Genomic DNA, 21,506 nt, shown 5'->3' on the forward strand with positions numbered 1-21,506 from the left:
CAACCATCGCCTGTCTCCCAGTAGCCACCTCTCCCTCCGGCTCCGACACGATCACAGCCGACAACACAAACTCCTCCCACGCCTTGGTAAGCCAGTAGGTGGCATGCAGGCCGGCCTTGGTGACAAGGTAGCCATCTTGCCGCAGGTGAGCGTAGTAGCTAGAGAGGAGTTGAGCAGCAGAGACGATGGAGACCCACACAGCACCCAGGGAGAATGACGTGACGTATCCAAAGCTGTAGAACAACATGATGAAGGGAGACACCGTGTCACAGAAGAAGAAGAGCGCCTGGGGTTCAGCATACTTGGTGTTCTTCTTCTTCTCCTGTCCCAGGTTCTGGGCGCTGGCCGCAGGGCTGTTGGTCCCCAGCAGGAGCACGTTGAACAGGGGCGTGCCGAACCCCTTGAGGACATAGCGCTGCACCAGACCTTTCACCAACAGGGCGGCGCTGCCGTACACGGCGAAAAGGAGAATGAGGAGTTCTAGAATGCCAGAGACGACCAGTGGCCAGGCCGAGGACACGCCCACCACCACAGCCTCAAACAGCAGGGTCAGCGTGATGGCGCTGAACACGAAGGGCATGATGACGTTTACCGTGGCAGAGCAGAAGGCCAATAGGAAGGATAGAAGGATGTAGGGGACCAATCCTGCGATGGCGGACTGGGGGATGGTCAGGAGAGACAGCCAATCATGGCTCTGCGAGGTGCTGTTCCAGAGTTCAGCCGACAGGGATAGGTTGGTCGTGAGGGCAGTAGGCAGGGTCATGTTACTCATCAGGTCATGTGACAGGGTCAGGTTAGTTCTGATTGGTTGGGACGCACCCAGGAAGATGCGTGTGGCACCATAGCTGCCCCAGAGAGCTGCATAGCCAATGAATGCGGTGCCACTCAGGTGGTCGTATTTACGGAACGACAGCAGGCCGGCAATCAGCTGACACACTCCACCTATCAGGATGAGATGAACACCTGAAAACACAACACAGTTAGTGATGTTGAACAACCACCTGAAACACAACACAGCAAGAACAGGGAATAGAGTAGGGTTAGTCATTGTGAAAGTGATCATGATGGGTGGATGGATTGATTGATTGATTGATTAGCGTACCTGCCAGAATGTTCTCCACCCCCTCGGCAGATACTCCGGTTCTAGCTGTGTTGAAGTTCTGCAGTAGAACCAGGAACGCACTGATCCCATTGGCCAACATACCCAACACCCCCGGCTCCCCGTAGAAACTGGCGGGAAAACCATCCAAGGTTGCCATGGCGTCAGTGGTTTAGCTACAGCTGTAAAACAACAGAGAAGAGCATAATATCATGTAAACATGAGAGAGACAACTGTAAAATAAAGAAAGAGAGAGAGAGACGGCTGAATGATAAAAATAGAAGTTATTCAGTAGGCTTTTATTCCAGCCTTAGGTCAAATGTTTAACCACAAGGTTCTAGGCTGAGCCCTCCTTGGCTCCCTCTTTCCTATGGGAAACCTGGTCAAAAGTAGTGCACTAACGTATATAGGGAGTAGGGGGTAATTTAGGATGCAACCTAGCTGGTGTAGTTGGCTGGTCTGTCTGTCAACCTGCTCCTCCAACCCAGGGCTCTAGCTATACACTTAAACCTAATATTTGCTATTTTCTTTATCCTGTAGAATGGAAATAAAGTATAAATGTGTTTTGGACAATAAACCAGAAGATATATTTGCAGAGCTGATGATATCATGGAGCCAGGCCATCATGAAGGATAAATGTTTTGTTGACTGGATAGATGACACAGTCAGATCCTCCTTAGACAGACAGACAGACAGACAGACAGACAGACAGACAGACAGACAGACAGACAGACAGACAGACAGACAGACAGACAGACAGACAGACAGACAGACAGACAGACAGACAGACAGACAGACAGACAGACAGACAGACAGACAGACAGACAGACAGACAGACAGACAGACAGACAGACAGACAGACAGACAGATAGATAGATAGATAGATAGATAGATAGATAGATAGATAGATAGATAGATAGATAGATAGATAGATAGATAGATAGATAGATAGATAGATAGATAGATAGATAGATAGATAGATAGATAGATAGATAGATAGATAGATAGATAGATAGATAGATAGATAGATAGATAGATAGATAGATAGATAGATAGATAGATAGATAGATAGATAGATAGATAGATAGATAGATAGATATTCTTCATGCTAACTGATCCTAGCTCAGCAGTTCTAGTCTGACAGGCTTCCTGGATACGGAGCAGGTCAGATTTATCTCAATACTTCATGTTATTTGTCTGTGAACAGAAAGTTCACAGCTCCCTCTAGATGGAACCCAGCAAACTACACTTGTTATAAGAAAACATTTATGAATGAATACAGTATATCTGTTATACTGGCATACAGTATATCTGTTAGACTGACATACAGTATATCTGTTAGACTGGCATCTATATCTACAGTACATTTGATCAGGGTATCTGTATCTATATCTACAGTATATCTGTTATGTATCAGCAAGTATAGTATTATGTTGTTAGAGGACTGGTTTTAGTTTAGTAACTAGTAGACAGGGATTCTACTAATTCATATCAGACCTCTCCCTCTTTCTGTCTCTCTCTTTTGCGCTCTCTCTTTCTCTCTCTTTCTCTCCTCTCTCTCTCGCTCGCTCTCTCTCTCTCTCTCTCTCTCTTTCTCTCCACAGTGCTAAAAGCTGTTTTTAACATTCTCTGTTTTCATATGGTCAATATTTACATCAAATACATGTTATTACTAATCGTGCCATGAATGTTTTAATATAATATATTGTTTTATCTGAAACTAGCCTATACAGTGCAATTACACATGGAAGAGATGGACAGAGTATTCAGTTACAAGACAGACAGAGAGTTTTTACCTGGTGGTGGACAAGATGGAGGTGATGCTGGAGAGAAGAGGTGATGCTGGAGAGAAGAGGTGATGCTGGAGAGAACAGGTGATGCTGGGACGGAGAGAGAGAACAGGTGATGCTGGGACGGAGAGAGAGAACAGGTGATGCTGGGATGGAGAGAAGGGCTGTTAATCTGATGCTCTGGAGGAATGTTGATGTTTATCACCAGAAATATCCTGTCTTCAGGGTGGGAGGAGTTTCTGGAGTTCCCTGGCCCCACCCTTGAGTGGTGACATCATACCTTACCTAAGACGTCAATGACTTCCTTCTGATTATGATGATGATGATGAAAAATCTCCGCTTGTGATTGGAGTAGAGGTGGAGTTTTGGAAGTTCCAGCCCCTCTCCCTGTTGTGTATCAGTTCAGACCTTTTGTCCATTCTGCAGTATATAAGACAGGCAGACCTCACCTGAGAGACAACTTGCATCCTCTCTACCTACGCTACATCATCCACCCATCCATCGATCCCAAGTCAACAAAGAAGAGAGAGTAGGAGGAGAAACAGAGAGAAGAGACAAAAACAACCAAGCAGAGGACAGTCAAACATCCAAGGAAGAGTTGAACCACAGAGAGAGTGAAGACAGACAGACAAACACACAGACATGCTCTCCAAAGTACAGGTATGGCTCAGTCATGTGGTCAATATGGTCACCAGGCATAACCTACAGTATATGGGACTTATATTAAATGATTTAGTTTGAAATGCCTTTTTCTGTTCAACTGCCTCATTGTGTTAGAGACCTAGAAACCTGTCAGTATATTAGTAGAGGTCAGAGGTTAGAGACCCAGAAACCTGTCAGTATATTAGTAGAGGTTAGAGGTTAGAGGTTAGAGCCCTAGAAACCTGTCAGTACATTAGTAGAGGTTGAGCCCAAGAAACCTGTCAGTGGCATGTTGCTCTTCTACCATGTTGTGTTGCTACCATGTTGAGTTTCTACCATGTTTTGTTGCTACCATGTTCTGTTTCTACCATGTTGCTCTGCTAACATTTTGCTCTGCTACCATGTTGTGTTTCTACCATGTTGTGCCTCTACCATGTTGCTCTGCTTCCATGTTCTGCTTCTACCATGTTGCTCTACTACCATGTTGTGTTTCTACCATGTTGTGTTTCTACCATGTTGTGCTTCTACCATGTTGCTCTGCTACCATGTTGTGCTGTTACCATGTTGCTCTCCTACCATGTTCTGTTTCTACCATGTTGTTCTTCTACCATGTTGTGTCTCTACCATGTTGTTCTGCTACCATGTTGTCCTCTACCATGTTGCTCTCCTACCATGTTGTGTTTCTACCATGTTGCTCTGCTACCATGTTAGTTTCTACCATGTTGCTCTTCAACCATGTTGCTCTGCTACCATGTTGTGCTGCTACCATATTGCTCTTCTACCATGTTGCTATTCTACCATGTTGCTCTGCTACCATGTTGTGTTTCTACCATGTTGTTCTCCTACCATGTTGCCCTGCTACCATGTTGCTCTGCTACCATGTTGTGCTGCTACCATATTGCTCTTCAACCATGTTGCTATTCTACCATGTTGCTCTGCTACCATGTTGTGTTTCTACCATGTTGTTCTCCTACCATGTTGCCCTGCTACCATGTTGCACTGCTACCATGTTGTTCTTCTACCATGTTGTGTTTCTACCATGTTGTGCTGCTACCATGTTGTGCTGCTACCATGTTGCTCTGCTTCCATGTTGTGTTGCTACCATGTTGCTCTTCTACCATGTTGTTCTGCTACCATGTTGTGCTGCTACCATGTTGTTCTGCAACCATGTTGTGATGCTAACATGTTGTGATGCTACCATGTTATGTTGCTACCATGTTGCTCTGCTACCATGTTGCTTTGCTACCATGTTGCATTTCTACCATGTTGTTCTGCTACCATGTTGCCATGCTACCATGTTGTGCTGCTACCATGTTGTGATTCTACCATGTTGTGTTTCTACCATGTTGTTCTTCTACCATTTTATGCTCCTACCATGTTGTGCTGCTACCATGTTGAACTTCAAATCAAATCAAATTTGTCACGTGCGCCGAATACAACAGGTGTATTTATATTTCACCTTACAGTGAAATGCTTACTTACAGGCTCTAACAAATAGTGCAAAAAAAAAAGTATGTGTGTGTGTGTGCGTGTGTGTGCGTGTAGGTAAGTGAAGAAATAAAACAACAGTAAAAGGACATTTGAAAATAAGAGAAGCGTGGCTATATACAGACACCGGTAAGTCGGGCTGATTGAGGTAGTATGTACATGTCGATATGGTTAAAGTGACTATGCATATATGTCTCTTACTGTGTTTCTCAGAGATCCTTCAGACCTGTGTCTGTTACACTGAGACGACTCCACAAGTCAGCCCTGGATGGTCAGTAACAGCTCAGCTTGATCTCTCTCTCTCTCTCTCTCTCTCTCTCTCTCTCTCTCTTACCCTCCCTCCCTCTTACCCTCCCTCCCTCCCTCACATGGAGTAACAGCTCAGCTTGATCTCATCCTGTTAGGACTGTCCTTTACAATTTCAGCCTCATAGACAAACTCACCCATTGGGATATGAGGAAGCTGAGCTCTGACAGAAGTACATATTGGTCTGATGTGTTCAATATATAGAGGCTGTGTCGGTCTGATCTATACTAACATATAACTAGGCTATATAGACCTTCCTAGATACAGGCTGTGTGTGTTGGTCTGATCTATACTAACATAGAACTAGGCTATATAGACCTTCCTAGATACAGGCTGTCTGTGTTGGTCTGATCTATACTAACATAGAACTAGGCTATATAGACCTTCCTAGATACAGGCTGTCTGTGTTGGTTCTATACCAACCTCTCCTCCATCTGTTGTCTCAGTTCACACATCAGTAAACTGAGCTTAGAACATACTGGGGAGGTTTAAAACATTCCTGACTTATTTCCTTGTCTCCCTCCTTCTCCCCTCTCCTCTTCAACCCCTCCACTGCTCCTCTCCACCTCTCCTCAACTCCTCTCCTCATCTCCTCCTCTCTCCCTCTCCTCCTCCTCCTCTCCTCCTCCTCCTCTCCTCCTCTCCTCCTCCTCCTCCTCCTCTCCTCCTCCTCCTCTCCTCCTCTCCTGTCCTCCACCTCCTCAACTCCTCCTCTCCTCCTCTCTTCCTCTCTCCCTCTCCTCCTCCTCCTCTCCTCCTCATCTCCTCCTCCTCTTCCTCCTCTCCTCCTCCTCCTCTCCTCCTCTCCTCCTCCTCTCCTTCACCCCTCCAGTGGTAGAGCATCCAGCCCCAGAGGACAGTGTGACAGCCAGTTTTGGCAGGTTCATCCAGGGTGTCCAGCCCCACCAGCTGACCCCCACCCTCCTCCACCGCAGTAAGAGGATGGTCCTAGACTCCATCGGAGTGGGACTACTGGGCAGCACCACACATGTCTTCCAGCTGGCCCTGCAACACTGTCAGGTGAGAGAACAGAAGACAACTTTATTGTCCATTGGTTAGAATTCACACACACACTCCTCTGTCAAACAACACTGTGTCCATATTATCACAGTGCATTTAAATAAATACAGCTACACAGGAACTCAGTGACCATGGGGACTGTGAGTGATGTGACCAATCTTTACAGAGCGTCCTCCATTCCTCCATTCCTCCTGTCCTCCTGTCTGTCTGTCTGTCTGTCTGTCTGTCTGTCTGTCTGTCTGTCTGTCTGTCTGTCTGTCTGTCTGTCTGTCTGTCTGTCTGTCTGTCTGTCTGTCTGTCTGTCTGTCTGTCTGTCTGTCTGCCTGTCTCTCTGTCTGTCTGTCTGTCTGTCTCTCTGTCTATCCTCTGTCTACCTACCTCTCTGTCGGTCTGTCTGTCTTCATTCTACCTACATGTCTGCCTGCCTGTCTGTCTGTCAGTCTGTCAGTCTGCATGCCTGCCTCTCTGTTTGTCTCTCTAACGCCCCCTACTGTCTGTCTGTCTGTCTGTCTGTCTGTCTGTCTGTCTGTCTGTCTGTCTGTCTGTCTGTCTGTCTGTCTGTCTGCCTGCCTGCCTGCCTGCCTGCCTGCCTGTCTGTCTGTCTGTCAGTCTGTCAGTCTGCATGCCTGCCTCTCTGTCTGTCTCTCTAACGCCCCCCTACTGTCTGCCTGCCTGCCTGCCTGCCTGCCTGCCTGCCTGCCTGCCTGCCTGCCTCTCTAACGCCCCCCTACTGTTTATCCTCTGTCTGTCTGTCTGCCTGCCTGTCTGTCTGTCTCTCTAACGCCCCCTACTGTTTATTCTCTGTCTTTGCAGCACATGTACGGTCCTGATGTCATCAGCAGTGTGTACGGACGCAGAGGAACCAGACTCTCCCCAACCCTGGCTGCCTTCGTCAACGGAGTGGCCGTGAGTATATATATTTACACTAGATCTGCACAGACACACGTTGAGTAGAGATATTTACACTAGATCTGCACAGACACATGTTGAGTAGAGATATTTACACTAGATCTGCACAGACACATGTTGAGTAGATATATTTACACTAGATCTGCCCAGACACATGTTGAGTAGATATACTAGCATGCCTCGCCCACCGGAGGATCTGCCATTTTCAGCCATTTATTTCCTGTGTTTGAGGGGTGCAAAATCCACATGTCACTTAAAACCTCTTAAATGTAAAGTCCCCAAATTTGAAGACTGTATTTGATTTTTTAAATTAAATTTAGTCTGGTATGAGCACGGTAGCCACTCTCTGCAAACGCAGGGTGTCTGCAGAAAGCTGAGTATTTTGGCTATTGATCAGTGTCGTCAAATATTTGGTATGACTTACTATCATATATGGCCATACGAATTTATAAGAAGAGAACGAGCCGATGACCTCATTTCAAGATGGCTGCTACCTACATTTTGGTTGGCGTTGTGAAGCATAAACGAAATAAACACATAATACGTTGATTCACACCGAAAGCCGGGACTCCACAGATCATGAGGATATCTTATTTGTCTGCCTGTGACCTTCCGTTATTGATCACCAGCCCCGAGAGTGAAAATGTTTATTTTACAAGTTTTCACCAAACAGCAAACATCTTCCAAGGTAAGCTTCCATTTGGTCTGTGACTGAGCTGTAGCTACATTTACATTTACGTCATTTAGCAGACGCTCTTATCCAGAGCGACTTACAAATTGGTGCATTCACCTTCTGATATCCAGTGGAACAACCACTTTACAAAAGTACATCTATATATTTTTTTGGGGGGGGGGTAGGGGGGAGGGTTAGAAGGATTACTTAATCCTATCCCAGGTATTCCTTAAAGAGGTGGGGTTTCAGGTGTCTCCGGAAGGTGGTGATTGACTCTGCTGTCCTGGCGTCGTGAGGGAGCTTGTTCCACCATTGGTGTGCCAGAGCAGCGAACAGTTTTGACTGGGCTGAGCGGGAACTGTGCTTCCGCAGAGGTAGGGAGGCGAGCAGGCCAGAGGTGGATGAACGCAGTGCCCTTCTTTGGGTGTAGGGACTGATCAGAGCCTGAAGGTACGGAGGTGCCGTTCCCCTCACAGCTCCGTAGGCAAGCACCATGGTCTTGTAGCAGATGCGAGCTTCAACTGGAAGCCAGTGGAGTGTGCGGAGGAGCGGTGGACATGAGAGAACTTGGGAAGGTTGAACACCAGACGGGCTGCGGCGTTCTGGATGAGTTGTAGGGGTTTAATGGAACAGGCAGGGAGCCACGCCAACAGCGAGTTTCAGTAATCCAGACGGGAGATGACAAGTGCCTGGATAAGGACCTGCACCGCTTCCTGTGTGAGGCAGGGTCGTACTCTGTGAATGTTGTAGAACATGAACCTACAGGATCGGGTCACCGCCTTGATGTTAGCGGAGAACGACAGGGTGTTGTCCAGGGTCACGCCAAGACTCTTAGCACTCTGGGAGGAGGACATAATGGAGTTGTCAACGTGATGGCGAGATCATGGAACGGACAGTCCTTCCCCGGGAGGAAGAGCAGCTCCGTCTTGCCGAGGTTCAGCTTGAGGTGGTGATCCGTCATCCACACTGATATGTCTGCCAGACATGCAGAGATGCGATTCGCCACCTGGTTATCAGAAGGGGGAAAGGTGAAGATGAATTGTTTGTCGTCTGTGTAGCAATGATAGGAGAGACCATGTGAGGATATGACAGAGCCAAGTGACTTGGTGTATCGCGAGAATAGGAGATGGCCTAGAACTGAGCCCTGGGGGACACCAGTGGTGAGAGCACGTGGTGCGGAGATGGATTCTCGCCACGCCACCTGGTAGGAGCGACCAAGAGTGAGCCGCGCTGGAGATGCCCAACTTGGAGAGGGTGGAGAGGAGGATCTGATGGTTCACAGTATCAAAGGCAGCAGATAGGTCTAGAAGGATGAGAGCAGAGGAGAGAGAGTTAGCTTTAGCAGGTTGGAGAGCCTCCGTGACACAGAGAAGAGCAGTCTCAGTTGAATGACCAGTCTTGAAACCTGACTGATTTGGATCAAGAAGGTCATTCTGAGAGAGATAGCAAGAGAGCTGGCCAAGGATGGCACGCTCAAGAGTTTTTGAGAGAAAAGAAAGAAGGTATACTGGTCTGTAGTTGTTGACATCGGAGGGATCGAGTGTACGTTTTTTGAGAAGGGGTGCCACTACATGGGGGGTATCAAATGAATCCTTAGGTTGGTAGAAACACATCTAGCCTACTGCCATCTGATGATGTATGACTTAACGGGAACATTGAATGTTAACCGAGTGACTATCTGTGCACATCAAAAATATGATGTTGCCTGCTTACCAAGATTGAACTCTTTGGCCTGAATGTCAAGTGTCACATCTGGAGGAAACCTGGCACCATCTTAACGGTGAAGCATGGTGGTGGCAGCATCATGCTGTGGGGATGTTTTTCAGCGGCAGGGACTGGGAGACTAGTCAGGATCAAGGCAATGATGAAGTTAGCAAAGTACAGAGAGATCCTTGATGAAAACCTCCTCTAGAGGCCTCAGGACCTCAGACTGGGGCGAAGGTTCACCATCCAACATGACAACGACCCTAATCACACAGCCAAGACAACACAGGAGTGGCTTTGGGACAAGTCCTTGAGTGGCCCAGCAAGAGCCCGGACTTGAACCCAGTTGAACATCTAGATATAGATATAGGTCAGGTAGAACATTAACCATTTCAGTGAGCGTTGCTAGATATAGATATAGGTCAGGTAGAACATTAACCATTTCGATGAGCGTTGCAAGATATAGATATAGGTCAGGTAGAACATTAACCATTTCGATGAGCATTGCTAGATATAGATATAGGTCAGGTAGAACATTAACCATTTCAGTGAGCGTTGCTAGATATAGATATAGGTCAGGTAGAACATTAACCATTTCGATGAGTGTTGCTAGATATAGATATAGGTCAGGTAGAATATTAAACATTTCAATGAGCGTTGCTAGATATAGATATAGGTCAGGTAGAACATTAAACATTTCAATGAGCGTTGCTAGATATAGGTCAGGTAGAACATTAACCATTTCAGTGAGCGTTGCTAGATATAGATATAGGTCAGGTAGAACATTCACCATTTCAGTGAGCGTTGCTAGATATAGATATACGTCAGGTAGAATATTAACCATTTCGATGAGCGTTGCTAGATATAGATATAGGTCAGGTAGAATATTAAACATTTCAATGAGCGTTGCTAGATATAGATATAGGTCAGGTAGAACATTAACCATTTCAATGAGCGTTGCTAGATATAGATATAGGTCAGGTAGAACATTAACCATTTCAGTGAGCGTTGCTAGATATAGATATAGGTCAGGTAGAACATTAACCATTTCGATGAGCGTTGCTAGATATAGATATAGGTCAGGTAGAATATTAACCATTTCAGTGAGCGTTGCTAGATATAGATATAGGTCAGGTAGAACATTAAACATTTCAATGAGCATTGCTAGATATAGATATTGGTCAGATAGAACATTAACCATAAGGGTACAGTGCTCTAAAGCCATGGCAGTACTTCAGCCAGACGGTGAGGATGGTGATAATGCACACAGCAGCCAGTCATGAAAACCCTGGGCTCACCTCACCTCTCCAGGGTTTCCCTGCTCTGTCTGAGCATTAGAGACAGACAGACACAGACAGCAGAGAGGTAAAAATATCAAAACTGAGTGCTGACGGGCAGATCGTCATCTTGTCATGCTAAGATCATTTAGCTCCACCCTTGGCAGAGCTCAGTCCGAACTAAAAAAGCACTAGAACAGAGCTTAGAGTCCTGATGTCCAAAACAGCCCTGATATGTCAGCAGGGTGGAGTCCAGCAGAGTGGCCTAATAACATGCTTAACTTAGAGCCTCTCTCTGTGGAATACATAAAGAGATATTCCTGGGTCTCTACAGTCACTACACAGTCACTCTGACAGACCTGCTACAGTTATTATATTCCTGGGTCTCTACAGTCACCACACAGTCACTCTGACAGACCTGCTACAGTTATTATATTCCTGGGTCTCTACAGTCACTACACAGTCACTCTGACAGACCTGCTACAGTTATTATATTCCTGGGCCTGTACAGTCCCTACACAGTCACTCTGACAGACCTGCTACAGTTATTATTTTCCTGGGTCTGTACAGTCACTACACAGTCACTCTGACAGTTATTACCAGATCACTCTCTACTGTTTACTGTCTGGTGTGGTTACCCAGCTGTCTTCCTTGGATTAGTGATGACACATTTACCATCAAACACTGAGTCTGGTAATAACAGGTGTCTTTATTCTGGGTCTGTTGTCAAGGATCACTGTGTCTGTTGTCCAGGCTCACAGTGTCTGTTGTCCAGGCTCACTGTGTCTGTTGTCCAGGCTCACAGAATCTGTTGTCCAGGCTCACAGTGTCTGTTGTCCAGGCTCACAGTGTCTGTTGTCCAAGCTCACTGTGTCTGTTGTCCAGGATCAATGTGTCTGTTGTCCAGGATCACTGTGTCTGTTGTCCAGGCTCACAGTGTCTGTTGTCCAGGCTCACAGTGTCTGTTGTCCAGGATCACTGTGTCTGTTGTCCAGGATCACTGTGTCTGTTGTCCAGGCGCACAGTGTTTGTTGTCCAGGCTCACTGTGTCGGTTGTCCAGGATCACTGTGTCTGTTGTCCGGGATCACCGTGTCTGTTGTCCAGGATCACTGTGTCTGTTGTCCAGGATCACTGTGTCTGTTGTCCAGGCTCACTGTGCCTGTTGTCCAGGCTGACTGTGCCTGTTGTGTGTCTGTTCTCCAGGCCCACTCCATGGACTTTGATGACACTTGGCACCCTGCCACTCACCCGTCAGGGGCGGTCCTTCCTGCCCTGCTGGCGGTCAGCGATATGCTGCCCAGTAACAGCAAGCCTAGCGGGCGGGACTTCCTGCTAGCGTTCAATGTGGGTATAGAGGTCCAGGGGCGACTGATGAGGTTCTCCAACGAGGCTCACAACATCCCCAAGAGGTAAGGACTCTGACCCTGACCCCTAAACCTAACCCTGACACTAACCCACAACATCCCCAAGAGGTCAGGACCCTGACCCCTAACCTAAACCTAACCTTGCCACTAACCCACAACATCCCCAAGAGGTAACCAGGATGTCTGTTGTCTGTTTAGTGTACACTTTAGAGACCAGAGGACCGTAACAGCATATCCTTGGAGTGTACACTTTAGAGACCAGAGGAAGGTAACATCAGATCCTAGGAGTGTACACTTTAGAGACCCGAGGAAGGTAACATCAGAACCTTGGAGTGTACACTTTAGAGACCAGAGGAAGGTAACATCAAAGTTTCTCTAAGAAGATGGTCACCTCTAAGGCCATATTTAACTGGATGTGAAGTGGAACTGATTGGGCCTGTTTGTCTGTTATTCCAGCAGTACTAGAAGAGATACACTGGGCAGAGTAATTTGTTTAGTTGAATAGAGTGCAGCAGGTGGTGGATTCCACTAAATGCTCCTACAGACATGCAGGTGTTAATACAACAGTCCACCCTCTCTGCCGTGTCACCACGGTCTGAATACGCTAACGTTATTTGGAATCTGTTATTTCCCTCAAGGCCACTGAAATAGACTCTCAGGCTCTCCTCCCTACGCAGGCTGTATAAACCAGACGGCTGTCCTGTCCTGTTGCATTATGTCCTGTAGAAAGACAACTGTCCTCACTATAGACACCTGTCCTCACTGTAGACACCTGTCCTCACTGTGGACACCTATCCTCACTGTAGACACCGGTCCTCACTGTAGACACCGGTCCTCACTGTAGACACCTGTCCTCACTGTGGACACCTGTCCTCACTGACCTAGCAGTGACATCATTATGACTGAGCTGTTAGCTGGTTTACTCAAGGTTACCCGCTCCTAAAACAGAAACGTTTAGTTTTAGTTTCGTCATCAGACTTGTGCTTCCTTAACATGTGACCCCCCCACCCCCTCTCCCTCCAGGTTCCACCCCCCTACTGTTGTTCTTCCTTAACATCTGACCTCTCTCTCCCACCACCCCCCTCTCCCTCCAGGTTCCACCCCCCGACTGTTGTGGGTACTCTGGGTAGTGCAGCAGCCTGCGCCCGCCTCCTCTCTCTGGAACGCTCCCAGTGTAGCCACGCCCTGGCCATCGCTGCCAGCCTATCAGGAGCCCCCATGGCTAATGCCGCCACCCAGTCCAAACCCCTCCACATCGGCAACGCGGCACGGCTGGGGCTTGAGGCGGCTCTACTGGCCTCTAGAGGTCTGGAAGCCTCACCCAGGGTCCTGGATGACACTGCCGGGGTCGCAGGGTTCAGCGCCTTCTATGAGGACTACGCCCCACGACCTTTGGCCTCCCCAGAGGAAGAGGGGTTGCAGTTCCTCCTAGAGGACCAGGATATAGGGTTCAAGAGGTTCCCGGCCCACCTGGGGATGCACTGGGTGGCTGACGCTGCTGCCGCCGTACACAAACTGCTGCTGGGGGAGCAGGGGTCAGGGGGGAGGGGTCAAGGGTCAGGGGTCGTAGGTCAGGTCCAGGACATCCTGCTCAGGGTTCCCCGCTCCAAGTACATTGATCGTCCGTTCCCGGAGTCGGAGCATGAGGCCAGACACTCCTTCCAGTTCAACGCCTGCTCTGCCCTGCTGGACGGAGAGGTCACCGTGGACTCATTCTCCCAGGAAGCACTGCAGCGCCCCGACCTCTACTCCCTTTTGGGGCGTGTCCACGTCGAGCATCCCCATGACAACCCCGCTAACTTTGACCGCATGTACGGCGAGGTGCAGGTGACGCTGGTGGGCGGGGACGTCCTGAAGGGACGCTGTGATACTTTCTATGGTCACTGGCGTAACCCGTTGACCAATGAGAGCCTGAGGAAGAAGTTCCGTAGCAACGCTGGGGCGGTTCTTCCCAGAGAGAAGGTGGAGGGTCTGATAGAGGCTGTAGAGGGACTAGACAGACTGGAGGACTGCTCTCCTCTGCTGGAGCAGCTACAGTGATCACACACACCATATCACAGAACTCCTGACCAGCTGATGTTTCTGCATTTTACATCATGTTAACACTTTACACTGTGAGCTGAAGAGACAATTAAATTATTTAAAGAATCAAAGCTAAATTAAGTTAAAATGAAGTATCTACTTCCAATGTGAGGGAAGAGACAATTAAATTATTTAAAGAATCAAAGCTAAATTAAGTTAAAATGAAGTATCTACTTCCAATGTGAGGGAAGAGGGAGAGTCTATAGGTGATTAACTTAAGCTTCACATTAAATTATCTAAAGAATCAAAGCTAAATGATTAAGTACTGTATCATTTACATGACCCCAATAGGGTCCCTGTGTTTCCTTGACAACGTATCTCTACAGTCCTTAGTGGATGTTGACAATAACAACAATTCATTTGAAGGATGGACGTGTATGTACATACGAATTTATTATGACGTTTATTTTCTATTTTGATCAACTGTCTTGTATTCTATCAAACATGTATATTATTCTGATTCTATACTTGAATCTTCATTAAATAAAAATATTCATTATACTAATTATAGCCTTAATCTGTTTAGTCCTCCTCATTTACCTCACTGTATCAGAAGCACTGTTCTCACAACAATAATATGGGAATGTTACCTGACAATAACACATAGATACTATATATATATATATATATATATACAATAATAACACATAGATACTATATATATATATTTATATATACAATAATAACACATAGATACTATATATATATTTATATATACAATAAAAACACATAGATATTATTGTATATATATATATATAAATATATATAGTAACACATAGATACTATATATATATTTATATATACAATAACAACACATAGATACTATGTATATATTTATATATACAATAATAATAATAACACATAGATACTGTATATATATTTATGTATACAATAACACATATATACGATATTGTCACCGATTGCTAGGAGTGGTGGTAGGAGTCAGGCGCAGAGAGCAGAGGTAAGAAAAAATTTGTTTATTCCTTATTGTACGACAACGGTCGACGCCAACACAACCGGCGTGAATAACGAAGTGCCCAACCCCTATACAACGGGTCCACAGTTCGCAAAGAAAATAACACAGGTAGATCGCCAGCACATCCAACAAAAAAGCACTCTGACGAAAATAATCCTGCACAAACCTGGGCGGGCTAAACAGGCTTAAATAACCATAAATCAAGAGACACAAATAAGGAACAGGTGCAAACAATAAGACATACCAACCGAAAATAAAAAAGGGATCAGCGGCGGCTAGTAGGCCGGCGACGACGACCGCCGAGCGCCGCCCGAGCAGGCAGGTATATATATTTATATATGACAGATATATATATTTATAAATACAATAATAATAACACATAGATACTAAATATATATTTATATATACAATAATAATAACACATAGATACTATATATATGTTTATATATACAATAACAACAGATAGATACTATATATATATTTATATATACAATAATAACACAAAGATACTATATATATAAAACAACACATAGATACTATATACATATATACATTACATGACAATAACAACACAAATATACTATATATATATACATATATATACATACATACAATAACAAAACATAGACACTATATATATATTTATAACAATAGATACATACTATGGGGGCGGCAGGTAGCCTAGTGGTTAGAGCGTTGGACTAGTAACTGAAAGGTTGCCAGATCGAATCCCTGAGCTGACAAGGTAAAAATCTGTTGTTCTGCCCCTGAATAAGGCAGTTAACCCACTGTTACTAGGACGTCATAGTAAATAAGAATTTGTTCTTAACTGACTTGCCTAGTTAAACAAAGGTCAAAAAATACTATATATACACATGACAATAACAACACATAGATACTATATATATATATATACACTACAACAACACATAGATACTATTTATATATACAATAACAACACATAGATAGATACTATTTATATATACAATATTAACACATTAGTGGATGTGACTATTTCAGCCACACACATTGCTGGCAGGTGTATAAATTCCAGCACACAGCCATGCAATCTCCACAGACAAACATTGGCAGCTGAATGGCCTTACTGAAGAGCTCAGTGACTTTCAACGTGGCCCCGTCATAGGATAAAAGCTGAAGAACATACCCATAACCCCTTGAGGACTCTAACCTCCTATCTTATGGCTTATTTTAACTGATAGGGCTTTAACAGAGGCCTCAAACCTTTAACAGAGGCCTCAAACCTTTAACAGAGGGCACAAACAGAGGGCACAAACCACTATACATCACATTCAAAGGCCATTTTCTCAAAAGTGAGTTTACAAGTTGATCAAATTTCAAAGCAGAAGGACTTTCCAATTGTTCCTCAAATGCAGTGTATGATATACCATTTTGTAGCTCTGAGTCTCTACTTTCATCCAATATAAAAACAGCATTTCAAATTTTACTACATAAGACTGAATCCAGGTGGTGAGTCACATATCACTAGCCAGTGAATTAAATATATTTTGTTCACAACCAGAGCAGCTGTCCCGCACTTTTCCAGAGTGGTTTTCTAATTAAGAAACAAGATTACATTTTAACTTAAAAAGTTGTATAATATATATCTATATGTTTATATATTTATTTAACCCCAAAATATATATTTTTTAACCTCCTATCTTATACTGTAGAACACAAAGTGTTTCTGCAGGGCTTTATTATAAAAACTCTAACCTCCTATCCTTACAAGGCTTACATCACTCAACTAGCAACTCATTTCTATGCAACAAGAAGGTTTCACACCCTTAACCAAATATGGCTTATTTTATCAAATAGGGCTTTAACAGAGGCCTCAAACCTTTAAAAGAGGGCACAAACCCCTATACATCACATATACATGAAATGCTGTTTCAGACATATTACCTACATCCTTTTCAGTGAGACATGTTACCTACATAGTCGCTCTGGATAAGAGCGTCTGCTAAATGACGTTAACGTTAACGTACATACTTTACTGTGAGACATGTTACCTACATATTTTACTGTGAGACATGTTAACTACCCACTTTGCTGTGAGACTTGTTACCTACCTACACACTTTACTGTGAGACATGTTACCTACATAAGTTTAGCAAAAAAAGAACCGTCCCTTTTTCAGGACCCTGTCTTTCAAAGATAATTCATAAAAATCCAAATAACTTCACAGATCTTCATTGTAAATTGTTTACACACTGTTTCCCATGCTTGTTCAATGAACCGTAAACAATTAATGAACATGCACCTGTGGAACGGTCCTTAATAAGACACTAACAGTTTATAGACGGTAGGCAATTATGGTCACAGTTATTAAAACTTAGGACACTAAAGAGGCGTTTCTACTGACTCTGAAAAACACTCAAAGAAAGATGCCCAGGGTCCCTGCTCATCTGCGTCAACGTGCCTTAGGCATGCTGCAAGGAGGCATGAGGACTGCAGATGTGGCCAGGGCAATAAATTGCAATGTCCGTACTGTGAGATGCCTAAGACAGCGCTACAGGGAGACAGGACAGACAGCTGATCATCCTCGCAGTGGCAGATCACGTGTAACAACACCTGCACAGGATCGGTACATCCAAACATCATAACTGCGGGACAGGTAAAGGATAGCAACAACAACTGCCTGAGCTACACCAGGAATGCACAATCCCTCCATCAGTGCTCAGACTGTCCGCAATAGGCTAAGAGAGGCTGGACTGAGGGCTTGTAGGCCTGTTGTAAGGCAGGTCCTCACCAGACATCACCGGCAACAACGTCGCCTACGGGCACAAACCCACAGTCGCTGGACCAGACAGGACTGGCAAAAAGTGTTCTTCAGTAACGAGTCGCGGTTTTGTCTCACCGGGGGTGATGGTCGGATTCGCGTTTATCGTCGAAGGAATGAGCGTTACACCGAGGCCTGTACTGTGGAGCGGGATTGATTTGGAGATGAAGGGTTTGTCATGGTCTGGGGCGCTGTGTCACAGCATCATCAGACTGAGCTTGTTGTCATTGTAGGCAATCTCAACGCTGTGCGTTACAGGGAAGACATCCTCCTCCCTCATGTGGTACCCTTCCTGCAGGCTCATCCTTACATGACCCTCCAGTATGACAATGCCACCTGCCATACTGCTCGTTCTGTGCGTGATTTCCTGCAAGACAGGAATGTCAGTGTTCTGCCATGGCCAGCGAAGAGCCCGGATCTCAATCCCATTGAGCATGTCTGGGACTTGTTGGATCGGAGGGTGAGGGCTAGGGCCGTTCCCCCCAGAAATGTCCGGGAACTTGCAGGTCGCTTGGTGGAAGAGTGGGGTAACATCTCACAGCAAGCACTAGTAAATCTGGGGCAGTCCATGAGGAGGAGATGCACTGCAGTACTTAATGCAGCTGGTGGCCACACCAGATACTGACTGTTACTTTTGATTTTGACCCCCCCTTTGTTAAGAGACACATTATTCAATTTCTGTTAGTCACATGTCTGTGGAACTTGTTCAGTTTATGTCTCAGTTGTTGAATCTTGTTATGTTCATACAAAATTTACACATGTTAAGTTTGCTGAAAATAAACGCAGTCGACAGTGAAAGGAGGTTTCTTTTTTTGCTGAGTTTACTTTACTGTGCTGTATGTGTTAGGTACATGCTAATCTGTGCAGCCAATGGCAATGTCCACGATAGGTATAACACCAGGAGACGCTTGTGGATTTGACAGCTCTAACGTAGTTCCATCTCCAACACTGTCAGAACACCAGCAATATGGAAATCTGATTGAATCTAGCCCTTAGTCTCTCAGCCTCCCAGCCCCTCATTCCTTTCTCCTGAGAAAGAGGGGGCTGTCATCATGGCAGAGACTGAACAGGTCTGGCTAATCCATCACATCTTGATGACCGAGGGGTGGAGGAATCAAGGGAGGAATACACCGCCGAAGCACAGTTTGTTCTCTCAACATTCATAAAAGCCCGCTTTACCTCTTTCCAGTTGTATGAACATGAAGTGGAGACTACAGACTACAGAGACATGGCCTCACTCCTCTCTGTTGATCCAACTGTTCTGCTAGACTGGACCAGGGCCAGGGGGGAGGGGAGGGCTGGGGCCTGCTGCCTGTAAACCTGTTGGTTTTTCCCCATCCAAGGTAGGGCTGAGCTGGGCAAACACACAGGGCTGAGCCCCTGTCTGGGCCTCCAGAATGCCAACAGCTACCCTGTCCAGCCTGTTTCCCTCTGTCCAGATTTATAACCACATATTGACTTAGTTCCACTTCAAATAACAAGGAACGGCAGGGGAATGAGGAAACGTTTCATCTGTTTATTTACCCAATCTTCTCCTCCACTTAGAGACACACACAAGTTCTGGTCCGGTGGCTGTGGGGGCTGTGGACATTACCCTGAATAGGAACACTATTATGATATTTAACCAAATATAAAGACAGTACAGTTGGAGGTGTTTCATTGTGAAGTTCAAAACAACTGTTACATCAGAACATTACATGGAAATATGCAGTATGTCTGTCTGAAACTCTTCCATCCAACTGCTGAAACACGGCCAGAGCAGAGAGGAGACTAATGAACACAATCAGATATACACAGTGATCTCAGTAAGGTTGTTGTAAAATAAGACCTGTTGAAGGAACGCAGAACAGAAACACAACCCTAAGGAGGATATGCCTATAGATTCAGAGTTGACTATCTAAACCAGGGTTCCCCACCTGGCGGCCCCCGGGACGAATTTCGTCCTCCCTCATCATAAACGGCACTGACCACCACTGATTCAGGCCCTTTACTCAGTACTTTGTTGAAACACCTTTGGCAGTGATTACAGCGTCAAGTCTTCTTGTGTATGACACTACAAGCTTGGCACACCTGTATTTGGGGAGTTTCTCCCATTCTTTTCTGCAGATCATCTCAAGCTCCGCAGAGCTATTTTCATGTCTCTCCTAGGGCTGTTTCAAAGACCATATTACCGCCACACCTTTTAGTCACGGTAATTAGGCTTCTCCAAGCTCTGATGCTGTTGATGGTCATTAGTAGCCTACCAAACTTGCTAACTGCCTGGTACTCAGCACTCTATTGTCCCTCTAATCACTCTGACATCAGTGCAAATGTTTTCGAAAATCTAATCAAAACTTCATGAGAGACCATTATGCGATTGCGCAAGAAAACAAGGTGATGGCCTCTACTAAAAAGAGGAGGTTCCCATCAGCTTTCTATAGGCTAAGCCTACTATATTTTTTTCTCAACTTTCCTAATATTAAGCACATTGTTTACGTTTACAACAGTAGTATAGCCGACCTGGATATATTTTTTTCCCGCTGCCCCTGTTTTGAGACAGGTGCATGATAATGATCCATTCTAAATCAAAACACATTCCACACATATATTAGTTAGTATATGTAAAGACAAGATTAAATCAAGAATAGTCTGATGGGTGACAATATCAGTACTGAATTTCCACGACACTTCCCTTGTGGCCTGTGAGAAAGACCCGTTCACGTGACGTGATTGAGAGGTGCTTAGGAGCACAATGCAGCACTCCGGGCCAAGGGCACAATGGCCACTGGCCGCAAAAGGCATAGATTTTCTTAGGGTGCAATACGGGCACAAAAGAGATGTAATTCGAGGCGTTATCAAGTGCTTGTCTCATTGTGAATGAGAGACTGATGAATTGTGTACAGCCTGCGCAAAAATACAAAGCAGAACGCATGCCTTTCAAGCAAACTTTTCCAAATCATCATTAGAGTCTCATCATGCAGCCTTACAATGTATTAAATCAACACATATAGCCCAACGTTTGTAGAACAACTAAAGTTACATTAATAACTCTACATTATTAAGCATATAGGAGGACCTATTTCTTTGTTAACCGCTCAACACAGAATAGCAGCATGGGCGCCCTTGTCACGTCCTGACCAGTATAAGGGTTATTTGTTATTGTAGTTTGGTCAGGACGTGGCACAGGGTATTTTGTTTATGTGGTTCGGGGTGGTGTTTTATGAAGTAGGGTGTTTGATTTATTATTTCCGTGTTTTTGGGGTTATGTTCTAGGTTTGTATTTCTATGTGGTCTCTAGTCTTTTGTATTTCTTTGTCTAGTTTATTGGGGTTGGACTCTCAATTGGAGGCAGGTGTTTTCTAGTTGCCTCTGATTGAGAGTCCTATATATGGGTAT

The 21,506-nt window shown here is 45.2% G+C and overlaps 2 protein-coding genes across 2 annotated transcripts; one reads left to right on the plus strand and one right to left on the minus strand.

Annotated features, from left to right (window-relative positions):
- Positions 1-10: 10 nt before the first annotated feature.
- LOC115190477 (uncharacterized) lies at positions 11-1,350 on the minus strand (the record flags this gene model as incomplete). Its single annotated transcript, XM_029748763.1, has 2 exons — positions 1,103-1,350; positions 11-963 (listed from the first exon to the last, which is right to left on the minus strand). Coding segments are annotated over exons 1-2 (1,110 nt in total), but the record flags the coding sequence as incomplete, so codon positions are not given.
- A 1,587-nt stretch (positions 1,351-2,937) lies between these two features.
- Positions 2,938-14,863, plus strand: irg1l (immunoresponsive gene 1, like). Its single transcript, XM_029748762.1, has 6 exons — positions 2,938-3,549; positions 5,233-5,290; positions 6,158-6,345; positions 7,159-7,251; positions 12,113-12,318; positions 13,368-14,863. Exons 1-6 carry the CDS (start codon positions 3,532-3,534, stop codon positions 14,311-14,313), a joined length of 1,509 nt encoding a protein of 502 aa, XP_029604622.1. The 5' UTR covers positions 2,938-3,531; the 3' UTR covers positions 14,314-14,863.
- The last annotated feature ends 6,643 nt before the right edge of the window (positions 14,864-21,506 follow it).

Source organism: Salmo trutta, unplaced genomic scaffold (assembly GCF_901001165.1).
Source record: "Salmo trutta unplaced genomic scaffold, fSalTru1.1, whole genome shotgun sequence".
In the NCBI taxonomy this organism is placed as follows: Eukaryota; Metazoa; Chordata; class Actinopteri; order Salmoniformes; family Salmonidae; genus Salmo; species Salmo trutta.

Excerpts from the sequence above, each read along its gene's own strand:
- irg1l (XM_029748762.1), top strand. Across the intron at positions 6,346-7,158 it reads TGGCCCTGCAACACTGTCAG|CACATGTACGGTCCTGATGT; the intron begins GTGAGAGAACAG and ends CTGTCTTTGCAG. Across the intron at positions 12,319-13,367 it reads GCTCACAACATCCCCAAGAG|GTTCCACCCCCCGACTGTTG; the intron begins GTAAGGACTCTG and ends CTCTCCCTCCAG.